This window comes from Molossus molossus, unplaced genomic scaffold (assembly GCF_014108415.1).
Source record: "Molossus molossus isolate mMolMol1 unplaced genomic scaffold, mMolMol1.p scaffold_m16_p_10, whole genome shotgun sequence".
NCBI lineage: Eukaryota > Metazoa > Chordata > Mammalia > Chiroptera > Molossidae > Molossus > Molossus molossus.
The window spans coordinates 103,289,464-103,311,794 of record NW_023425345.1 but is presented as its reverse complement, the minus strand read 5'-3'; the positions used below and the strand labels follow the sequence as shown (position 1 = coordinate 103,311,794).

The 22,331-nt window shown below is 47.1% G+C and overlaps 2 protein-coding genes across 2 annotated transcripts; both read left to right on the top strand.

Moving 5' to 3' along the window:
- The first annotated feature begins 4,982 nt into the window (after positions 1-4,982).
- Positions 4,983-5,606, top strand: LOC118623487 (eukaryotic translation initiation factor 5A-1-like). Its single transcript, XM_036251130.1, has one exon. The coding sequence runs from the start codon at positions 5,017-5,019 to the stop codon at positions 5,479-5,481; it is 465 nt and encodes a 154-aa protein (XP_036107023.1). The 5' UTR covers positions 4,983-5,016; the 3' UTR covers positions 5,482-5,606.
- A 6,844-nt stretch (positions 5,607-12,450) lies between these two features.
- On the top strand, positions 12,451-20,910 carry GJB6 (gap junction protein beta 6). The gene is made up of 2 exons (XM_036251128.1): positions 12,451-12,496; positions 19,850-20,910. Exon 2 carries the CDS (start codon positions 19,865-19,867, stop codon positions 20,645-20,647), a length of 783 nt encoding a protein of 260 aa, XP_036107021.1. The 5' UTR covers positions 12,451-12,496; positions 19,850-19,864; the 3' UTR covers positions 20,648-20,910.
- The last annotated feature ends 1,421 nt before the right edge of the window (positions 20,911-22,331 follow it).

Below are 22,331 nucleotides of genomic sequence, written 5' to 3'. Positions count from 1 at the left end.
TAGTTATGCTCTGAAGGGTCAGCAAGGAAAGACAATGGGCAGGCTGCGTGGAGGTGAAGGCTGACCTCTCTTAGAGGAAAATGCCGCCCTAGGACATGACTACCTGCCGTGACCTGCTTTCAGTCAGGAAGTTTGTATTTCAGACCATACTATGTGGTTACTGCAGGTCTCTGAAATTTACTTTTTTAGTGGGTGCCTTCTCTAATGCTCTTCTTTTCTTTGTGTAGAAACAAGTTTCTAACCTATATCATTTTCTTTCTCTGGGAGAAATTTCTTTTTAACATTTCTTGCAAAGCAAGTCTGTTGAGGACAAATCCCATTAATTTTTTGTTTGCCTGAGGAAATCTTTTTTGTTTTGTTATTTTTCTCTCCGTTAAAACTTTTATTTATTGTGGCAAAATATATATAACATAAAATTTACAATTTCAACCATTCTTAAGTCTACCTTTCAGGGGCATTCAGCGCATTCGTATTGTTTTTCAATCATGACCTCATCACCATTCATCTTCAGAATTCTTTTATCTTCCCAAACTGAAACTTCCCCATTAAACAGTACTTTTCCACTCCTCCCACCAGGACAGCCACCCACTGCTCTCCGTCCCTTTGAATTTGACTACTCTTAGTACCTCACATAAATAGTCATATAGTATTTGTATTTTTCTTTCTCCTTTGAAGAATAATTTACTGGATACAGAATTCTGGGCTGATAGGTTTTTGTTTTTATTTTTCTTTCAACACTTTAAATATTTTACTCTCCTCTCCTCTTGCTTGTGTAATTTCTGAAGAGATGTCTGATGAAGGTCTCATTTTTGTTCGTCTGTAAGTGAGGTGGATGTTCTTCCTCTGGCTTCAATCAAGATTTTCTGCTTTTCTGCAGCTTGAATAGAATATGCTTAAGTAAGTGTGCAGGGTTTAGGATGTATTCTTCTTTCTGTTCTCTACGTTTTCTGGATCTATGGTTTCGTGTTCCTCATTCATTTGGGGAAATTCTTTGTCCTTATTGCTTCAAATATTTCTTTTATTCCTTTCTCTCTTTCTTCTCCATCTAGTACTCCCATTACACATATGGTAGAATTTTTGTGATTGTTCCACAATTACTGGACTATCTGTTCTTTAATTTTTTTTCTCTTTGTTGTTCAGTTTGGAAAGTTCCTGTAGACACATGTTCGAGCTCACTGATTCCTTTCTCCCCTGGGTCCAGTCCACTGAGGAGCCCACCAACAGCATTCTTTGTTTGTCACAGTGTTTTTCTCTAAAAACACCCTTTCTTTCTTAGGCTTTCCATCTGTCTGCTTACAGTTTTCCCAAGAGAGTCCTTACCATATTAATCGGTTATTAAATTCTCAATCTGATCATTCCAAAACTTCTACCACATCTGAGCCTGGTTCTGATACTTGTTTTGTATCTCAGACTGTGTTGTATGCCTTTTTGGGATGCCTTGTAATTCTTTGCTGAAACTGGACGTGCTGTGCTGGGTGACGGGGCAGTCCTGGCTCCAGGAGCAGCTTCTGCCCTTGGTGAGCTGTGGCTGTCTCTGCTCTCTGTCTGCGTTTGGAGCAGTGGCTGCCTTGCGACCCCAATCCTCTGTCAGATAAAAGAAGAGCTGTTGATGTTCAGTTTGTTTAACTTTTTCTTGTTGCCAGAACAAGAGTGATGGCTTCCAAGATCCCTACACGTTAGACCAGAACCAGAAGTCCCCAGAGGGCTTTTAGGATGCTGGTGAACCTTCTATGTGTTTCGTACACTCCAAGAACATTTATGAAGCACTAGTGAACCAGGTATTGTCCTCTGGACCCCAGGGGACTCGCCCAGGTGAGACCTCCCATCTCTAGAGACTGCCATGGAGTTAGCAGGGAAGGAGTAAACAGAAGGGGGAGTCTTTAGGGAGGAAGAGACTCAACCCTACTTTGAGGTCACCAATTTTCATAAAACCAACCAACCTCATGGACTGTGGCACTGGCTATCCAACATGAAACCTTTCCTGTTCCCTTTATCTTGCTCTTCCCAGCTGTACCAGGAGGAGAAAGAGGGCACAACAGCACGAGTCTGGGTTTGCCTGTAATGTTTTAAAATCAAGTCTCTGGATCGGAGCGGAAGGAGGTGAGTGGCTGCCGGGATACGGAGCAGGAGGGACTGGGTCTGGGTGGGCAGGTGCCATGAAGCCAAACACGCACAGGAGCCGGTCCTCTCAGTCTTCGGCATGAATGGAAGACCACACGTGGTAGAATATGATAGGCCACCCCGTGCTGACGGAGACAAGACTGGGGGTGAAACCTCCTTAGCTCTGCCTTGCACTAATTCAAAATACTTTAACTGGTAGATATTCCAAACAGATTATAATTGTACTTTTTCACTACTTACAAAGAAAGAAATTTGCTAAACCAGTTATAACCGTGTAAAGCTTCTATTTGGAAGAAGTATCAAGCTAGAGACAACATTTAAAACATATTTTAGAAGCATCTATTTGCTTGAGAACAATGGTTACAGCAATTTCCGAAGAACACCTATGAGGCAATGCTTGTTGGTTTAGTCCTGCTTGTCAATGGATGTCGAAAGCAAAGGCTGTATCTCTTTCTAAGTACATTAGAAACTTTTGACTAATTCAGACTAGACGGAAAGAGGGAGGAAGAATTAGGTTAAACTGATGAGGCTTTTCTATATATTTACATTAGGAGATAAGAGCTATTTCTAAAAATGTCTAATACTTCAAATAGAAAGTGACCGAACAAAGAGCCAACCAAATAGGAACAGGTCAGCTTACGACCTGACTTTCCCACAGGAGCTGCCCCTAAAAACAGCCCGATCCTGTTCTCAGTTCACTTCTCAGACGGAATTCCTTCATCCAAGTAGCAGAAGTAACTAGTCACGAAGCAGGATGAATTGGGCAGGATTAGCTGTGACAGGAAATGTTCTCCAGAATATTAAACCACCTGCATCTTTAAACTGCCAGAGACGCAGCTAAGGCCTAGACTCCTGACTGCTTCCAAAGGTCTCCCAGCTTCTCCTCGGCTGACCCCGCATGTGATCCTGGGGATCCCGAGAAGCCTCTGGACGCTGGCTCCGTGCTGCAGCTGGGCACACAGAGAGCAGGTGGCTGCGCAGCCAGAGAGCCTGTTCCCGGGGCTCAGCCCGGGCTGACGCAACAGGCAGCCAGAACAAAGGTGCCCAAACCTCAAACAGGCCCACCCCTGGGATCGGACGCTGTCTCCCCAAACTCACACGGTGGCAGCCTCATCAAATTACAGTCTGGCGAGACAAAAGAGGACAGGGCTAGGGAGGGGAAGGTGACACAAATGTGGATTGTCACCTGCTGACTTTTTTTGTTGAGTGAGTGGGAAATGTCGTAGGGGAACGGAGGGGGGCAAGGACTGAGACCTAATTACATTCCAGACACGGTGCCAGGCCTTTCGGGCACATGGTCTCGTTTCAGGTCCCAGAAATTCTGTGACAGGCTTCTCCATCCCCAGGCTACCCAGGAGGAAGCTGAGGAGAAAGGAGGACGAGGAAAAGAGTAGAAAGAGAAGGAAGGGGAGAAGGGGCTTCCAGGGGCACCTGCTGAGGGGCTGGGTCCTGTCAGGACTTTCACATGTCATCACATTTCATCTTTGCATCTTGAAGGTGGCAACTTAACCAGTCTAGGACTGGTCGACAAGCAGAGGCTGGGGCCACGGTAGTCGTGAGGGATAGCACAGCCGGGGTGGCAGAGAGGCCTCGGAGCCCTGGCCCGCAGCTGGCAGGCCATCCACAGGTGCCCAGGAAGAGCGGCGGGACGGTGGCCTGGGCTTCCAGGAGGGGGCGTTCGGGGCGGCTCAGCCTGCAGGGAACTGAATGGAGCTCAGTCCGAATGTCACCTCTGCACTGACCGGCTGGGAGGCCCTTAAGTCACAAGTGCCTCCCTATAAAATGAGGACGGTATTCCCTGCCCTTGTGGGACTGTTGAAACGTAGCAGTAGTGGTTGACTCATGGTATTCGTTAATAAATGATGAGAACATTGTTATTTTGGGGGGTGGGTGAAGTGAGTGAGGTGGGTTAAAGGTACAGCTTCCAGTTATAAAATACATAAGTTCTGGGATGTAATGCACAGCGAGTTGACTATGGTTAACAATACTGCATTACATAGTTGAAAGTTGCTAAGAAAGTAAATCTTGAAAGTTCTCATCACAAGAAAAAAAAATGTGACTGTGTGTGCTGATAAATGTTACCTAGACTTATTGTGGTGATCATTTCACAATATATACAAATATCAAATCAGCATATTGTGCCTCTGACACTAATATATTGTTATATGTCAGCTATACCTCAATAAAAAAGAACATTATTCTTATAATCTCATCCTTGGAGTGGGTTGGATCTGGCAGGAAGCAGAGAGAGAGGCATCGCCGATCTGGAGCCTTTAAAGAGGCAGGAAAGCGAGGGATCTGGAAGCTCCCAACCAACCAGCTCCTCCCCCCCTACCGGCTGCGGCCTTTCCCCGCGTGTTCTCTCATCTCACCCAGCACTCAGAGTGCTGTCTCTGACACAGTACACAAAATCAGCTGAAAATGTGTTCAGACGCGGCTCACGCTGAGTTAGGGACCCCAGAGCCAGGCACTGCTGTCCCCCAGTGAACTGAGCCGGAAGGAAGAAACAGACTACAAACAGTTTAGAAGAAATCTCATCAAGTGCCGTGCACAGGGAAGGACCCTGACCTTGGTCATTGTCAAGAGAAGGTAGAAAGTAAGTGATTGGAAACACTCACCTGGACACAAATAGGGAGAGTTGGGAATAGACTTAAGATGTATTGTCTGTTTTTAATTTACTGTCATAATTCATGTTAGTTGACTCATGTTGCGTTCTAATATTCTATGCTACATTCCTTAACTCCTATCTCTGTGCCCTAAACTAAAAAAACTTTTGTGACAAACTATAGAAATGATCCCTGAGGGCCGGGGGCCAGATCGGCCCGCCGGGACAAGGGTACTTGAGCCGTTGAGAACCAGACTTTGCGCGACCACTTGGAATCGAAGCCTCTTAAAATGGCAGATGATTTGGACTTCGAGACAGGAGATGCAGGGGCCTCAGCCACCTTCCCAATGCAGTGCTCAGCATTACGTAAGAATGGCTTTGTGGTGCTCAAAGGACGGCCATGTAAGATTGTGGAGATGTCCACCTCCAAGACTGGCAAGCACGACCATGCCAAGGTTCACCTGGTTGGTATTGACATCTTTACTGGGAAGAAATATGAAGATATCTGCCCGTCAACTCATAATATGGATGTTCCCAACATCAAAAGGAATGATTTCCAGCTGATAGGCATCCAGGATGGGTATCTATCACTGCTCCAGGACAGTGGGGAGGTGCGAGAGGACCTTCGTCTGCCTGAGGGAGACCTCGGCAAGGAGATTGAGCAGAAGTATGACTGTGGAGAGGAGATCCTGATTACAGTGCTGTCTGCCATGACAGAGGAGGCAGCTGTTGCAATCAAGGCCACGGCAAAATAACTATCTCCCAGGGTGGCGGTGGTGGCAGCAGTGATCCTCGAGCCTGCAGAGGCCCCCTCCCCCAGCCTGGCCCAGCTCTGGCCCGGCCCTTGGCTGGACTCCTACACGATTTATTTGATGTTTTATTTTGTACCCCCCCCCTCAATCTGTTGGGGAGCCCCTGCCCTTCACCCTGTTCCCCTGGCCAGGAGTGAGTGAGCCATGACCTTGGTGAAGTTGCCTTCCTCTTCTCCCCTCGCACTACAGCCCTTGTGGGGGAGAGGGGGTGGGTGCTGCTTGTGGTTTAGGATTTTTTTTTTTTTTTTAATTCATTCTGGAATCAGAAAGCTGTGGATTCTGGCAAATGGTCCTTGTGCCCTCCCCCCACTCATCCCTGGTCTGGTTCCTGTTCCCCATAGCCCTTTATCCCAAGCACCATCCCCTCAGACTGGGGACCAGCCCCTTCCCTATGCCTAAGTCTCTCCCCAAATCCCTTTAGCAGGAGAGGGAAGAGGAGGAGAGAAAAGGGGACCTGCCCACCTCCTCAGGCATCTGGGAGGGCCCTGCCCCCATGGGCTTCACCCTTCCCTGTGGGCTCTCACCCTGACACATTTGTTAAAATCAAACCTGAATAAAACTACAAGTTTAATATGAAAAAATAAAAATAAAAAATAAAAAAAACTTTTGTGGTAATTCACTTATGCTGAAACAGTCGTATCATGAGACTTACAGTTTGGAGAAGGGTCAAGGAAAAAAGTGAACAACAAAACAAAATACAGTCCATTGCTCTAAAAAGATGCATTTTAGTTAATCTGACACCTTATCAGTGAGCGATTTCTTCTTTTCCAGAAGGTGCACTAATGTCTCCAATAGGGTCTTTGTTATTTTGTTTAAAAGGAGGAGGAAAGCCATAACCTTGAACATCCTTAGTCTCTTCTAGTTTATTTTTTCATCTTTATTTTTCTTGTAATAAATATATACATCACATATTCACTGGGGGGAATTTAAATTGCTTGTAAAATCACTTAAAACTGATACCATGTACTTGGTAACATTTTGTGGCAGTTCCTTTTTATTTGCATATCACACACAAAATTAAGATCTTAACAAGTCTCTTCCTCATCCAGAAACCCTTGCTTTGTTCTCGGGTCCTCAGTCCGTCTGTGGCCCCCGTTGCGCTGGCTGCCATTCCACAGCCCTCGCGGTACCGCGCTTGCTGTGCACTGACTGGCTCCTCAGCTCCACCAGAAGCCCCTTGAAGGAAAAGTGACCTTGTCCACTGTGGTGGCCCCCAAAGCTTTGTACGTGGCAGGAATCATCAACTAGGAAGCAGAATGAGTCCACCAGCCATGGTTAATTTTGTCAGCTTGGTTGGGCTGAGCTGGTGCCTAGATGTTTGGCTAAATACGAGTCTAGTTGTTGAAGGTACTTTTTAGATGTGATTACCAGTTAAAACAGTAGACTTTCAGTAAGCTCACTATTCTCCATAGTGTGGGTGGGCCTCACCCAATCAGTTGAAGGCCTTACAAGATAAGACTGATGTCCCTCAGGAAGGAGGGAGTTCTGTTGGTAGATGGCCTTTGGACTCGAGCTGCAACATAAACTCTTCCCTGCCTAGTGGCCAACCCTGCAGATTTTGGATTGGCCAGTCATAGCAGGAAGAAAGAGAAAATGACCAATTATGAGACAATTCCTTAAAATTTTCTATCCTCTCGCCCTGGCCTGTTTGGTTCAGTGGTTGGAGTGTCAGCCTGCAGTCTGGAGAGACCCGGGTTTGGTTCCCGCTAGGGGCATGTACCTCGGTTGCAGTTTGTCCCCGGCCCTGGTTGGGTCGTGCGGGTGGCAGCCACTCGATATGTCCCTTTCACATCGATGTTTCTCTCTCTCTCTCTCACTCTCTCTCTCCCACTGTATCTAAACAAAAAATGGAAAAATGTCCTCGGATAAGGATAAAAAAATAAATTTCCTATCCTCTCTACAGATTCGCTCTATCCTCTCTAGCATTCGCTCTGGATGCTCTGTCCCCACCCAGTCAGCTGACCACCACTCTCTGCCTCTCTTCTGGGCTAGCCTTCCTCCTCTCCATTCCCCTCTTTTCTCTGCCATTACTGGCTCCCATCCCTCCTGTCTGTAAGGCTCAGTGCTTAGACTTCCACCTTGCCTCCCACCCACGTCCTTCTCAGAGAACTCGCTCTCTCAATCAGTCAGTGTACTGACGCAACACACCTTGAAGTCGATTGGGTTTCTCTGTCAATTACGTAGAAGCAGGGGTGTGGCTTGTGCACTGGGTGGTGGTCCTAGGTGGGGGAGGGACAATGACACAAAGATAAGTAAGGTGTGAGTTCTGTCCTGTAATGTCCTAACAATGAGAAAATAATTGCAGGAGAGGTAAAGCAATTATGTATACAACTGTAGCGGGGGAGCAGGGGACACAGCCTTGCAGGGTGGGAAAGCAGGACCAGGGAGAACAGGTGAGGAGAGACCCTTCAGGAGTACTTGGGAGAAGCAAGGACCAGGGAAGGACTGTGAGCAAGCAAGCCCATGACAAAAGGAAAGGATTCTGAGCACGGCTGGGGACAGTGCAGGACCTAGATGACCCTGGATACACAGGAGCGAGGGCTGAGTCGAGTCAGGCTCAGGACTGGCCTCCCAGATGGAGGGTTCAGTAGACGTATAGTCAAGTTCCATTTATAACCTTTTGCCAGCACCCCGTGGTCAGCATGTCCAAAATCACTCTTTCCCAAGTCAGCTTCCTTGACCAACATCTCTTTTCGACAGTGGAAGAGAAATGTGATTCTCTTCTAGATCATTCGGGCTCGAAAACAAATGTCTGACTCAGCGTTCCCTCTCTCCAGCGGTGGCTGCGTCACGGGTATTTCTTAGGAAAGCCACTGAGTCCAGACCCTGCCCACACAGCGCCTGGTTGAAGGTCGTTCAGTGTAGTGACTCCTCCCCTGATAGAAACTCACTGCCCTTCTGTTTGCACTTTGTAAGCGTCTCCTGTAGAGGAGACGCTCCATTAAATACTCAGAAAGTTAAAAGTTAGACAAGTGGGGAAGTGGCTTGAGAGCTGTCAGCTCCTCCAAGGGGGCACCTGGCTGCTTAGAAGGGAGGCAGGGAGGGTGCAGCTCACTGAGCCACCAGACTCCTAGTGATGACACCCAGAGCGCCAGGGGCTGCTAGGCAGTCACACCACACCAACTCTCAGTGAACTGCCCGAGTCCAGTCACCTGGTGGTCCTGCTCCTCCTCCTCGTTTCACAGCCAGTCTAACAGTCTGAACTCCGCTTCTTGATGACAGGTGCCTCACTCTGGCCCTGCCTGGCCACTCGGTCCCCCGAGTCCTCAGCACAAAGCCCCACAGCCAGGCCAGCCAGTCTCCCCCGCCACGTGGACATACCGCATTGACCCCAGCTGCCACACGCCTCAGAATCCATCAGTCAACAAATGAGTTTCATGTCACCAATCACAACCAGGACTACAAAAGTGTCCATCAGCCCTGGCCGGTTCGGCTTAGTGGTTAGAGCGTTGGCCCGCGGACCAGAGAGACCCAGGTTGGGTTCCCTCTAAGGGCACAGTTGCAGTTTGTCCCTGGGCCCTGGTTGGGGTCTTATGGGTGGCGACCAGTCAATGTTTCTCTGTCACATCAATGTCTCTCTCTTTCTCTCTTCCTTCCTCTCTCCCTCCTGCTCTAAAGACAAACGCAAAAACGTCCTCAAGTGAGAATTAAGAAAAAAAAAGTGTCCATCAACAGATGAATAGATAAGCGAGATGTGATGTAGACATGTCACATTTTATTCGTCCACCAACAGGAATGAAGGACTGACACACATTCCAACGTGGATGAGCTTTGAAAACCTCATGACACATGAAAGAAGCCAGACACAAAAGGCCACAAATACGTGACCCTTTTATAGATGCATCCAGAACAGGCAAGTCCGTAGAGACAGAGAGCAGAGTAGTAGTTAACCAGGGGCTGGAAGATGGAGAGTGACTGCTCACTGAGCAGTGGGCTCCTTTTGGGGTGATGAATATGTTCTAGAACTAAGTAGTGGTGGCTACACAACTTTGTGAATATACCAAACACCTTTGTACAGTGTACAATTTTAAATGTTTAAATAGGTGAGTTTATGTTATATGTATTTTTACTATAATTAAAAATCAAAAAGCGAAGAACATCCATAAGTAACACATTTCTAAGCATGGCTCTCAGACCACCATGTCAACAATGCTCAGGGCACTGCTGATAAACATGACAGTTCCTGGGCTCCCCAAGCAAGACCTACCCGACTTGACTCCCAGCAACCTGTGCAGTGTTGTGTTAGCCTTTCCAAGCATCTCACGTGACCTTTGCACACAGATTTGAAAACCAGGCTAGAAAACTTAAGACAGAAACTGTTTCCTTCATGTGCCCAGCCTAACATAGGCCTGCTCAGTGCAGGCTTTCTTGTTGAACAAACAGACAAATGTTTGTCTTTATTTACAGGGAGCACACAGCTCTCTTTCTTCCATATGTCCAGGACTATGTTGGTTACAAGAAAGAGTCCCTGTGCTGTGTTTCCAGCTTGGACGGGAAGTCACTCTGCGAGTGTGTGTCCCTGCACCTCCACCCAGAAGGGGTGGAGTATCCTTCATTCTTATGTAAAGGCAATGAGAATTTATAGATTTCCAAAGGGAAATCTCACCATCATTCCTTCAAATGTTGCCATTTCTGGTACGCCAATGGGAAATCCACACTTTACACATTTTGTGCAGATTAAATGTATGGACTCAGAAATCATCCTTCAGATACAGAGGGAGGATATTAATCACAAGAATTTTAGGTCAGTGATGAGAACTAGGGCAACCTAAGTCTTTGTTTTGGAATCATATGACACTTTAAGTGGACAGTAGGGTTGTGATTACAACCTGAAGGTATTTTCATGTTTGGCACACAAAGTCAACAAAGCAGTCATCAGTCTAATACCTTTGGATATCATTAGCATAAAATGTTTCATTAACTTTTCAGTTTTCACATGAAGATCTCAGCATGTTGATAACTTTCACATAGTCCATTAATTTCTGCTACAACAGGACCATCTGATGAGAAGTGAACACTGAATAATGGGACTAAACATTAAGAAACATGTAACAAAATAAAAGGCCAGCACCACGGGGCTGGTATTGATAACCTGAACAGGAAAAGATATTCTTGCCACGTTGAGATGATTCCCTTTTTGGACACCTGAATCAATGCAACACATTCTTTGTGGCTACTTTGGTTCGAAGTTCTTTTCTGGACTGGTCCTGCAACAATTTTCACTGGTCCTGAATGTCACTGCTCAAAACACTTTTGCATGGCACGAGCTGTAGGCGTAAAATCTGGGCAGTCCCACTGCGGGAGCAAAAGTTGTTTCCAGGATTATCTGCTATGGTGGCTGGGCTTTGCCAATCAATATGCAACTACTCATGGAGCAACACCTGTATGCAACCCCTTCCCTGGTGCTGTGGGAATGCGCAGAAAGGCTTCAACTGTTCATAAACCCAACAGGTGTATAATCAGAGCTTTTAAAATGCTCTGATTTTACTATGCAGACAGCTGTGCCTGGCTGGAGTGTCTGCTTGGGGGGAGTGATGGTGAGAAGACAGGAAAGATGCCACATTGGGGGCAGGGCAAGGAGAGCACCAGCCAAACCTTGAAGGCTAGCCGAAGGTTCAAGGCACAGGACACATTAAGGCAGTAAGTCTGTCTAATGGAAGAAGCTAAAACAGGTTTGTTTTTTAAAAATCTCCCCACCCCTAGGTGCAAGGCCACTCCAGGTGCCACCCAAAGTGTCCTGAACAGACCTGACTCGGGCAGTTCACTGAGGACTTACTCTCCTAGAATAAAACATTTCAGAAGGTGAATTTTTATGAAGTCTAGGCTCTTCTTTCATGGCCTTAAAGAGACATTTTAAGAACCACCACTGATCCTGTTGCATGAAAGAATATTACCTAACAAGTAGCATACAGTTTAGGTGGGGACACTTTTAATTACCAACCAATTTTGTGGGAGAAGCAAGTCACACATCTCTTATCTGATGAAAGATGACTGAACCTGTCAAGACAGGTCCCTAAATAGTTTCCTACATTTCCACCCCAGCAGCCCCTGCACCAGCCCCTGCGCCCACTCTGGGCACCAGAGCCCGGTCCGTGAAAGGGGCAGGGCCAGGGTCTCCACGTGGTGGCTGGGGGAGACCCACTTTGCTTCCCCTGGGGGAGGCTTCAAAGGATGCAAGTAACTCATAAAATAATCCCTTTAACGCCTCTAAGTGGTCATTAATTAATTGGGAAAAACAGTCGGTGTGCCTCCAGGCTGCTCTCTAGAAGAGGGCCTTGTGAGGGTACCGGTGGTCTACGAGAGGTGGCAGCGCACAGAAAACCAGGACGATGTGTCCTGGCGAAACACAGCCTGCCCTTCATCCTGATCCCAAAGGATCCTGGGCTGGAAGCGTCGCCACAGGCGATGGGCCCACTCTCCCAGGCCCTCTCCCCAGGGCGTCCCGGTTTGGGGTGAGCAGCCACCCAGCGGGAGACACGGGCCACCCCACCACAGGACCAGGCCTGGCCGGCCCCCTGCCCCACGTGCCCTAGGGAGGACCTGTCCCACACCCCCTGTTCCCCGAGGGAGGAGGAGGCGAGGGTCCTGCCCTGCCCTCCCCGAGCACTGAGCTCCCCAACGAAGGGGCCCATCCTGTGCCCCGCGCACCCCCCAAGCCGTCCTGTGATCCCTGCGCCCCTCCCCCCCAGGGAAGCCTGTGGTGCACCCCTCTTCGGTCCCTGCGGTCCCCGGTCCCCGCGCTCCGGGGCGGGCCCGCGCTGGCCACCGCACGCTCGGCTGTCCGTGCGCCCGGGAGCGTCAGGGCAGAGGCGGGGTGGGGCGCGGTTAAAAGGCGCCGCAGGTGGGGGCCCTGCCGACTGCAGGCTCCAGCACAGGCCCGCCCGCCCGGCCGCAGCGAGGGCGCCGCCGCGCGCCCAGACCCCGCGCCCAGACCCGCGCCGCCACGGTGCCCGAGCAGGTAAGCGGGCCGGGTGCGGGGTGATCGGGGCCTCTCCGAGGAGGGGCGCTGCCCCACACTGCCCCCTCCCCCCGCGGAGCCCAGATGGGTGTCGGCAGCCTGTCGCCCTCCTCTCCGCGTTGTCCTCCTCTCCCTGTCGCCCTGGCTGGCGACTGCTCCAGGTGGGCCCTGTGGCCTCAAGGTGGGTGCCCGCGCAGGTTGCCCAGGGCGACATTATCAGCCCGGATCCGCATCCTGCGTGCTCGAGGAAGCAGGAAGGGCTGGTTTGGCTTATACCCCAGATAGTCCCCCTTGACCTGCACAACAGGTTTATTGAATGCATCGCACCGCATATCTGAGTGGCCGGCTGGGGACGGGTGCCCTTGCCCCAATTCCTTTGCTGCTTTTGGGCTTGTCTTAGTGTTCGCGGGTAGCTGACAAAGTCCCGCTGGGATCTGGGGGACAGGAAAGCCAGGAGACTCGTGGCCAGTCCATGCGTCCCAGTTAGAACTGACCTTATGGCTGTGGTGTGCACCCCAGGAACTTGTGAAATGCAGATGACAATAATACAATGACTGGACCATAGTAATTGTCACTGGTGACACATCTCAGTTAAAAGGTGGAGACTCCAGAAGGTACTTCCTATCTGGTAAAGAACAGTCAGTCCCAGGTGTCACTGTCATTGCAGCTTTTTTGACTGGGCTGGCCCCCCTTCCCGGCGAGCAGGACAGTCTGAGGTGAGTGTGTTGGGAATGCAACTTTGGACCAGGATGAGCTGGGACCTGCAGCCACTGCAGGGACACTGGCCCAGCGACCTCAGTGCCCTGGGAGGAACCTCGCTGTGCATGCAGTGCTTGCTTGAATGTAACTGTGCACTGTGTTCTCTTCCTTCAGGGGCTTTATGCTGTGCAAGTGTTTTCTTCCCTCAGTTCTAAGAGTCTAACCAGTGTTCTAGGAGAAAATGTTCTGTCCAGTGCAGCTTCCTTAGAATGCAGGATGCTGCTCAGAATGCGCCTGTGGAGAGCTTTGTCTGTTGTTTGGATCCCGCTAAGACTTTGGGGGTGTTGTTGGAACTATGCCAAGGAGGGGAGACCTGGTGATAGAGCCAGAATATTAACACTCCAGTCTGTGATATAACTGGCAGGTTGTCCAAAACCCAACTGCCTCACTGGTGGTTTTATTCTCAAACAAAAGCTGCTCCAGGTAATACGGTCTTGTTCTCTATTTCTTATTTTTTCTCTGCTGAATTATAAAAGCATTAGGGAGGAGCAGAATTATAGAGGGTCTGACTAAACAATTTCAACGGAGTGACAGGAAAAATCTAACTTCCAAGTCCTGACTCACCTCACCGTGCAGCTTTGACAGGAGTTGTGAGAGGCTTGTACTCATTAGCCAAAATGTTCAGGAGAATAAAATTGTGGAGAATAATGTTTTACCCAAGCTTCTTGGTCCATAAGGTCATGACTCCTCCCATGGCGGCATGATCATATGTGAAGCTTTCTGTTTTACTTGTTTGATCCATTAGAATGGATGGGTCCCCAGGTGGCCTTTTCTGTTTTATTCCCAGGGTCATTTTACTCTATTTGCACTTAAATGTTTGGAAAAGACACAGATTTACTTGAATAAACAGAGATTGCTTAATAGAAATGATTTTGTTTAACTCTTTGAATTCTTAACTGGATTAAGAAATGCATGTAATTCTATGAACTATTCATTTTTATATTTAGACTCCAAAGACAGAAAAATACGTTCATTTTTATTGAATTGACTTTGAAGAAGTATATAAATCCTAAATCCATTTTGTCACTGGCATTACTTTGAAAGGACAGTTGGTGAAGTTTTGAGTCATTAAATTTAGAAACCATCTATCAGCTTGTCCATTGGATGACTTGAGATTTCTAGATTCTTCTAGATTAAGAAGAGAGTCTGAGATTTGTTTTTAAACTACTAATGTTGGGGGTAAGGGAGCATATCCAGTTTCGCAAACTCCCTTTACTCCTTTTTTTTTTTAATGTTCAAGTAATAAGCTTGAGGTTTGGGGTTAGTGATAGTAGTAGTATTTTGGTAGGAAAAATAAATTACACTAAAGATTTATTTTTATTTTATTGTGGATTCAAACTACAGAGAAACACAAAACTGGCAGTATCTAGACTTTCCTCATAACAGTTCTGGGAATGAAAAAAATAACGACCCACAAAGGTCATACAGTAGACATGTGGGAAGAGGGAAAGGGCTATGGCCGCATCGACTATTTTTTCCTCAGCAGATAGCATCCTCACCTACATCCAGAAGCTGCGCAAAGATTTATATTCATGTCGTCAATGGTGCCACACTGGCCTCGAGGCAGTCGCGTGATGTAGACCAAGACTGCCTGAACCCTGAAAAGGGAACCTAGTCCTGGCTGTCCCCTGGATAGGCTGGGAGGCCTGGGAGTCAGGCTCGGGCGTGTCATCACTGCCTTTATCAGTTCCAACCTCTCACCTCTCCAAACTAGCATGGACATTGTGAGGAGTGTTCTCAGTCTATCAGATATTTGCTGACTGACTTTGAAAGGGTCATCCAAAGAGGATAGAACTATTCAGAAAGATCCTTTGCACCTCATGTGTGCTGAAGGCTTTAGTATTGCTTCTGTCATCAGTGAAACCCAAGTGCCATTATTAACAAATTAGTTACGATTACATTCTTAAATAAGAAATTTTAAAACAATCAAGTAATTCCATTACTGAAGCAGAATGCTGGTAGATTTAAATTCTTTGACTTGTCAAAAGAACAGTCTATCTTCATAATACTGTGTGTAGCGTCAGAAGTAAGGTGGGCAGTTTGCTTGTCCTTAGAGGTAAATGTTAGGGATTGGAGCTTAGTACTGAGAATGTGCCGTGGATGGTTAGATGCACCACAAACCTGAACACAGTTTACTTTGTATGTTTGGGTGGGACCACATTCTCACACACTGAGACCCCAGAAGCTGAGCACAGCCATTCCTTCCTTGAAGGAGAGCCGGTAGGGAGCCAGCTAAACCTCTCTGGTTTACAGAGAGAGGGTTAATACTTTACTTTTTGCTGAAAAGCTGCTCCCGGTGGCTGCCGCCAGCCTGCCGCAAGCCTAAAAGGAAAGAGGTATTGGTTCACTGATACCAGTGGCAAAGGGTCCCAACGAGTGTAGATAGTTTGGAAAGCAGTTCTCAAAAAGCACTCGGCCTTCAAACGTCCTATAACCACACTGTTTATGACGGTTCACCCCAAGTTATGTGTTTACAGGGGAGAGGCTGAGGGGTGGTGTGCCTCTGCTCCCCCAGCCTCGCCCACTGAGGGGTCAGGTCGGGAAGGGCAAGGGCAACCAGGCCTCCTTTCAAACCTACCGAATCTTCTGCCCTCCGTCAGCCCCTCAGGGTTGGGCAGCGTGACTGCAGCATTGTGTAGGAAGTTTGGGGTGGGCCACACCACTGGCCCTCCTCCGACACCTGTGAGCGGAGCTCCCCTCCTGCTCTTCACATCCACTGGGAGTCTGAGGCGCAGCACAGGTGCCCAGCGCCTGGTGCCCAGCAGCCGTGCGGACTAAACAGAAGAATGGAAAGGGAACCTTTCACTGTAGGCAACACTGGTGCAGCTAATTTGCTGATTCAAAGTAAAAAAGTGTTATATAATAGATTATTTTCTGTTCAGCTTTGCTACTTTCAGAGAATGTCTTCAGAGGGTGTGATTTAGGGACCCAGAGAAGTAAAAAAGAAATATAGCTGTTGCTGTCTCTATTGTTTCTGTTTTCGAAGAAGGAGAAGCCCCAATGAGCGGAAGTCAAGGATCCTGCCTCTAGAATGTAGGACCATATTCTTTGGGGGAAATTGCGACCTCCTGACCTCAGCCCCTGGCTTTAGCCTCTCCAGAGGCATTCAGACAGCTTGAGTGGTTTGCTTCCCAGTAGGGCAGGTAATAGGTGACACAGGTGTGCCATTGTTTCAGTCAGGTGATAGAGAACTCGGACACAAACAGCTTTTATATATTCTGTGCACTCTGGAGGTTTTGAGAAAATGTGAACTTTTCTTTGTTAAATCAAAGACTCTCTGATTGAGCACTCAACTAACCAAACCTCAAGGGGAAATGTTTACTGGTTAATTAGAGGACATCTCATTTTATAAACAAGCGGGACTGACCTCCTAGGGAGACATCCACTGTGAAATATGTCGGAGACACATTTTCTAGCCCCCCCCCCCCCATCACATCCTGAAAGGCTTCCCGAATAGAACAGCAACACCAAGGAAAGTGTGTTATAGTGAATTCCACAGGAGACTAAAATTTAATTGTACAATTCATCTTGTCTAAAATGAGTCTTTTAAATCAAAGGTGAATTTAATCTGGACAGTGACCTTCTCTTAGGCCATGAGGTGAGTGGTATGTGAAGGCAGGGTTTCTCTGTGGAACCTGGGACCACCCCTGGGCGAGCCCTCTGCATTACCCCGACCTCGCTAACATGGCCTCAGAGTCAGTGTTCTAAGGACGAGAAACCATTGCTTCAAAGAGTTTGTGTCTAAAGAGTTGTACCTATTTCATTTTTCTTTTTTTTAATAAAAAAGGCAAAAAACAAAAAACAAAAAAAAACAACAAAAAAACCCCTTCTATCTCTTAAATAATATTATAAATAATGCTACAATGAACATGGGGGTGCATATCTTTCCAAATTGGGTTTTGCTGGGATTGAAGTGGAATTGCTGGGTCATAAGGTAGTTCTATTTTTTTTTATCCTCACCCAAGGACATTTTTGCATTTATCTTCAGATAGAGCGGGAGGGAGAGAGGGGGAAGAGAGAGAGAGAATCATCGATGTGAGAGAGACACAAACTGGTTGCTACCCACACGAGGCCGGGGCCAGAGACAAACTGCAACTGAGACACGTGCCCTTAGAGGGAACCGAACCCAGGACTCTCCAGTCCACAGGCTGACGCTCCAACCGCTGAGCCAAACCGGCCAGGGTGGTAGTTCTATTTTTAATTTACAAGAGCCAAGATATAGAAGCAACCTAAGTGTCTATTGAAAGATGAACGAATAAAGACGATGAGGTGTGTATGTATACACACACACACACCTCACACAATAGAATATTACTCAGCCATAAAAAATGAAATCTTACCATTTGTGACAGCATTGATGGACCCCGAGGATATTTATGCTAAGTGAAATAAATCAGAGAAAGACAAATACCATATTATTTCACTTATATGTGGAATCTAAAGAACAAAATAAATGAACAAACAAAACAGAAATAGATTCATAGACATGGAGATCAGACTGATAGTGGCCAGAAGCGGGGAGGTTGAGAAGGCAGCTGAAATTGGTGAAGGGAATTAAGAGGTAACAAACTTCTAGTTACAAAATAAATAAACCACAGGATGCAAAGTACAGCACAGGGAATATAGTCAATAATATTTTAATAACTGTGTACGGTGCCAGGTGGGTACTAGACTTACGGGGGGAATCGCTTTTTAAATTAGATAATCATCTAACTACTAGGCTGTATATTTGAAACTAATATAAAACAGTATTGAATGTCAACTGTAATTGAAAAAAAGTTTAAAAGCCTGGCTTTCTGTTCATTCTACCTTTGGATTCAGTTCTTAGTCTTAGATGCTCCTGTTGCCATGTGCCTCCCAGCTGGCCCGCAGCTACACGGCTCCAGCTGCCCCAGTGTTCCCTCCTGAGAGAGTCCTTCCAGGCTTTGTCGCCTGGCCACACTCTGGCAGGTCACCCGACCGCCAGTGTCTTTCCTGATGTGATATGAACGAACGCAACACTTCAGATTGGGCTCCCGGGGAGCGGGCATGCTGACTTCCTCTCCACCCGGCCTCGAGTTTCTTCTAGGAAGGCTTACGGTACTCACGGATGTCCTGCCTGCAAGGGTATTCTTTCTAACGTTCCTCCAGTACAATGTTAGGGTGTTGTCATTATACGAACCACGGAGAGACAGTTGACTCGCTGGTGACATGAGAGGTGTCTGTCTAGGTCATTCTGACACTAAGACACACTATGTCTGTCCCATTGCCATCGCCATGGTGACTGTCAGCAAACTCATGGCAGGCCAGGGAGTCAGCCTGGGAAGACGCCTGACCGCAGGGTGCCCCAGTGCGTTCGAGAAAGTCCAAGATGAATTGACAAAAGGACTTTGGTGACTCCCTCTCCTAAAAGGGTGTGAAAAATTGTACAAGTGGGATTTTCTGAGAAGAGGGCCTTTCACTTTGAGAAGAATCTCAAGGTGTTCGTTAGTCATCTTTTTTTTTTCCCCAAGGAGATTGCTGACCAACTCTTTAGTCTTGTGTGGCACTGTAGAGGGCATCTGTTTGAATCGTAGAGAGGTTCCTGCTGACATCGGGGAGTCCTTTTCTCCCAGGACGGTACATCAGGGAGCTGAGAGGGAGCCAGGCTCCGTGCTGCAGTGGCGGGTCCTTCACCACCACGCTCGGGGCAGCGGTGCCGCTGGGCAGGGAGGCCGTCATCGGCCTGGGTACAAGGAAGAGCGAGTGAACACCTTTTGTGAAAGCTGTGATTCTCTTTTGGAAGAAGATCTTTCTCTAGGTATGCTATTAGGCTTTCTAAGAGTTCACAATGATGGCAAATGATGTTATTCAAGCTAGAAATAAATATATTGTGTAAAGTAAACCAGTAAGTATTTGGCTTCTTACTTTCCTTTCTTTTTTTTTGGTTAATCCTCACCTGATGATATTCCTGCACTGATTTCTAGACAGAGAGAAAGAGAGAGGGAGGGAGAGAGAGAGAGAGAGAGAGATCTATGTGAGAGACACACATCAACCGGTTGCCTCCAGCATGACCCAACCAGGGCTGGGGATCAAACATGCAACCCAGGTATGGGCCCTTGACTGGTAAGTGAACCCAAGACCCTTCAGCTGATGCTCTAACCGCTAAGCCAAACCATCCAGAGCCTTACTGTCCCTTCTTAATCTGCCAGGTAACCAGATTATTTCATTCCAATGAATAATTTTTTTTCTTGGATAAACCATTTAATCACTAAAACCTTCTGTGGACTCTTTGTGATCTCTGGGCAAAGAGAAACACAGTGACTTAATGGGAACTGGGAAAGGAACTTAAATCACCTGAGTTCCTGTATTCATGTCAAATATTGACCTATTATATAATTTGAATTCAGTTGAATGAAGATGACCTTAAATCCCCCCAAAAGTTATCTCTGGTCAAAAATCTTTGAATGTCTTTAGACTGGGCATTCCTTACCAAAAAACCTCCTACCAGCTATTTAGGGGTTGAAGTTATAACTAGCACAACACACTCTAAGCAAAATTTGCTTCAGTCTGTAATATGACTACTGTTGTATAAATTCAAATGATCTTTCCATTAATTTCCCTTTGTTTGTTTAGGAATAAACCAACACAATGGATTGGGGTACCCTCCACACGTTCATCGGGGGTGTGAACAAACACTCCACCAGCATTGGGAAAGTGTGGATCACTGTCATCTTCATCTTTCGTGTCATGATCCTCGTGGTGGCCGCTCAGGAAGTGTGGGGTGATGAGCAGGAAGACTTTGTCTGCAACACTTTGCAACCGGGATGCAAAAATGTGTGCTATGACCACTTCTTCCCAGTGTCCCACATCCGGCTGTGGGCCCTGCAGCTCATCTTCGTCTCCACCCCTGCCCTGCTTGTGGCCATGCACGTTGCCTACTATCGGCATGAGGCCGCCCGCAAATTTAGACGAGGAGAGAAGAGAAATGAATTCAGAGACTTGGAAGACATTAAAAAGCAGAAGGTTCGGATCGAGGGAGCCCTGTGGTGGACGTACACCAGCAGCATATTTTTCCGAATCATCTTCGAAGCCTCCTTTATGTACGTGTTTTACTTCCTGTACAATGGGTACCACCTGCCCTGGGTGCTGAAATGTGGGATTGATCCTTGCCCCAACCTTGTTGACTGCTTCATCTCCAGACCTACGGAGAAAACCGTGTTCACCATTTTTATGATCTCTGCCTCGGTGATTTGCATGCTGCTCAATGTGGCCGAGTTGTGCTACCTGCTGCTGAAAGTGTGTTTCCGATCAAAAAGAGCCCAGACACAAAGAAACCACCCCAATCATGCCCTAAAGGAGAGTAAGCAAAATGAAATGAATGAGCTGATTTCAGATAGTGGTCCAAATGCAACCACTGGCTTTCCAAGTTAGACATTTTAAAGTGTGATGTAGCCAGCTCCTAACAAAACTGGTGTCTTCTCCTAAGGACCCTCTCTCTAGACTAGAGACTTTCATAATACATAGATACTTGAGTTGATGTTTCATAGAATAATTGTGCCATTAATATGCAACATGATCACATATGTGGTCCATCTCTGAAAACTAAGTCAGGTTGACAACCTTGCCCGGAAGCTCTTTTTACACATCTGTTTTAAGTGGACCATCTGACACCAAGTATTTCCTGAGAACTTAAGACTGTAACTGTTGTTGATAAAGAACTTTTATCTAGAAATTGATACTTTTATTAGTAAAATATATTTTTATAGGATTGAATGTTTTAGTTCTGACTTCAAATTTATATATTTTTATAATGAATAGTCTTCCTTACCTGGAGAAACATAGGCTGTTACTTTTAGAATTATACCTTAAGTATCTAAACTTTGAACTTACTGTATCTTGTAAAAAGTGTTTTGCATTGTCTATTGACAAGTTTATGAACTACCATGATGCTCTGCCAGTGGAAAGTGTTCACTGTACAATGTTTTCACAGCTCTGTGAATGGAGACAGAGCTGCAGGGGTGCGGTTTGCAGCGTTGTGAACAGCTCCCCTCAATAAAGACTAGCCCCACTGCTCAAGCCTTCCTGTGCGTTCTGGGTTTCTGTTCCTCGGGCTGCCATGGGTCATCCCCAGTGGTACGATGGGGGGTTGGAGAAATCTTGTTGGGGTAGCTGCTGGTTCTGTGGGTAGAGTTGCCCCGAAATTCACTGGAGACTCTTGCATCCTCACACTGAGTGAGCAGAGGCCAAGCTCAGCAGCCCACTCAGTCCTCCACTTGAGTTTGCTGCCTCAGCACGTGGAGGATGTTCTCTGGGTCAGTGCCACCCTGATAGAGAGGAGGTCGGGGAAGTGTTCAGGTGTCCAGCAGTAATCTAACACAGCTGGCCTCGAAGGACTCATTACCTGAGTTCTTCAGTCCACGGTGACCAAGGAAAATAATCACGCCCCCGAAGGTGGGGAAACCTTCCTCCCTAGGGATTTCCAGGTTGAACACAGATGCCCTTAGTGTGGGTGTCAGTGAGTCAGTCACAGACTGGTCACCCTAGAGTAATAGTACACACTGGTGCAATGGACACAGTTAGCATACACTATGCAATAGGGACACCTAATGAATAATGAATATACATGAGGGTTTGACACAGCCCCATGATTCTATAACACTAAAAAATCTAGTCAGGCCCTGGCCAGTTTGGTTCAGCAGCTGAGCGTCGGCCTGTGGACCAGAGAGTCCCGGGTTCGGTTCCCGCTTAGGGGCACATACCAAAAAAAAAAAAAAAAAAAAATCTAATCAGCACTGGTTATTTCCCATTGTCCTATAATGTTCTTTCTTTTAAAATAGCTGTTTGAATGGGTATTAAATGAAGTCCATGAACGGGAAGAAGGGAAATATCGGGGCAAATAAAATAGCTTTGGTAGCAGCCTCAATCTGGATGGAAGGGGATTTCCTTTCCACCTTGCTCTTGGGACTCCTGGTCTCGTCACGACAGCCCTGTTGGTTCCTCCTTTCTGCTCTTGAACATCCCTAAGTGCACCTGCCCTCTGGAACTCCTGCTGCGCCATCCCTCGAAGTCTGAGAGGATGGCCACACGCAATGCCAGCGCTCTCTCCCTGCCTGCT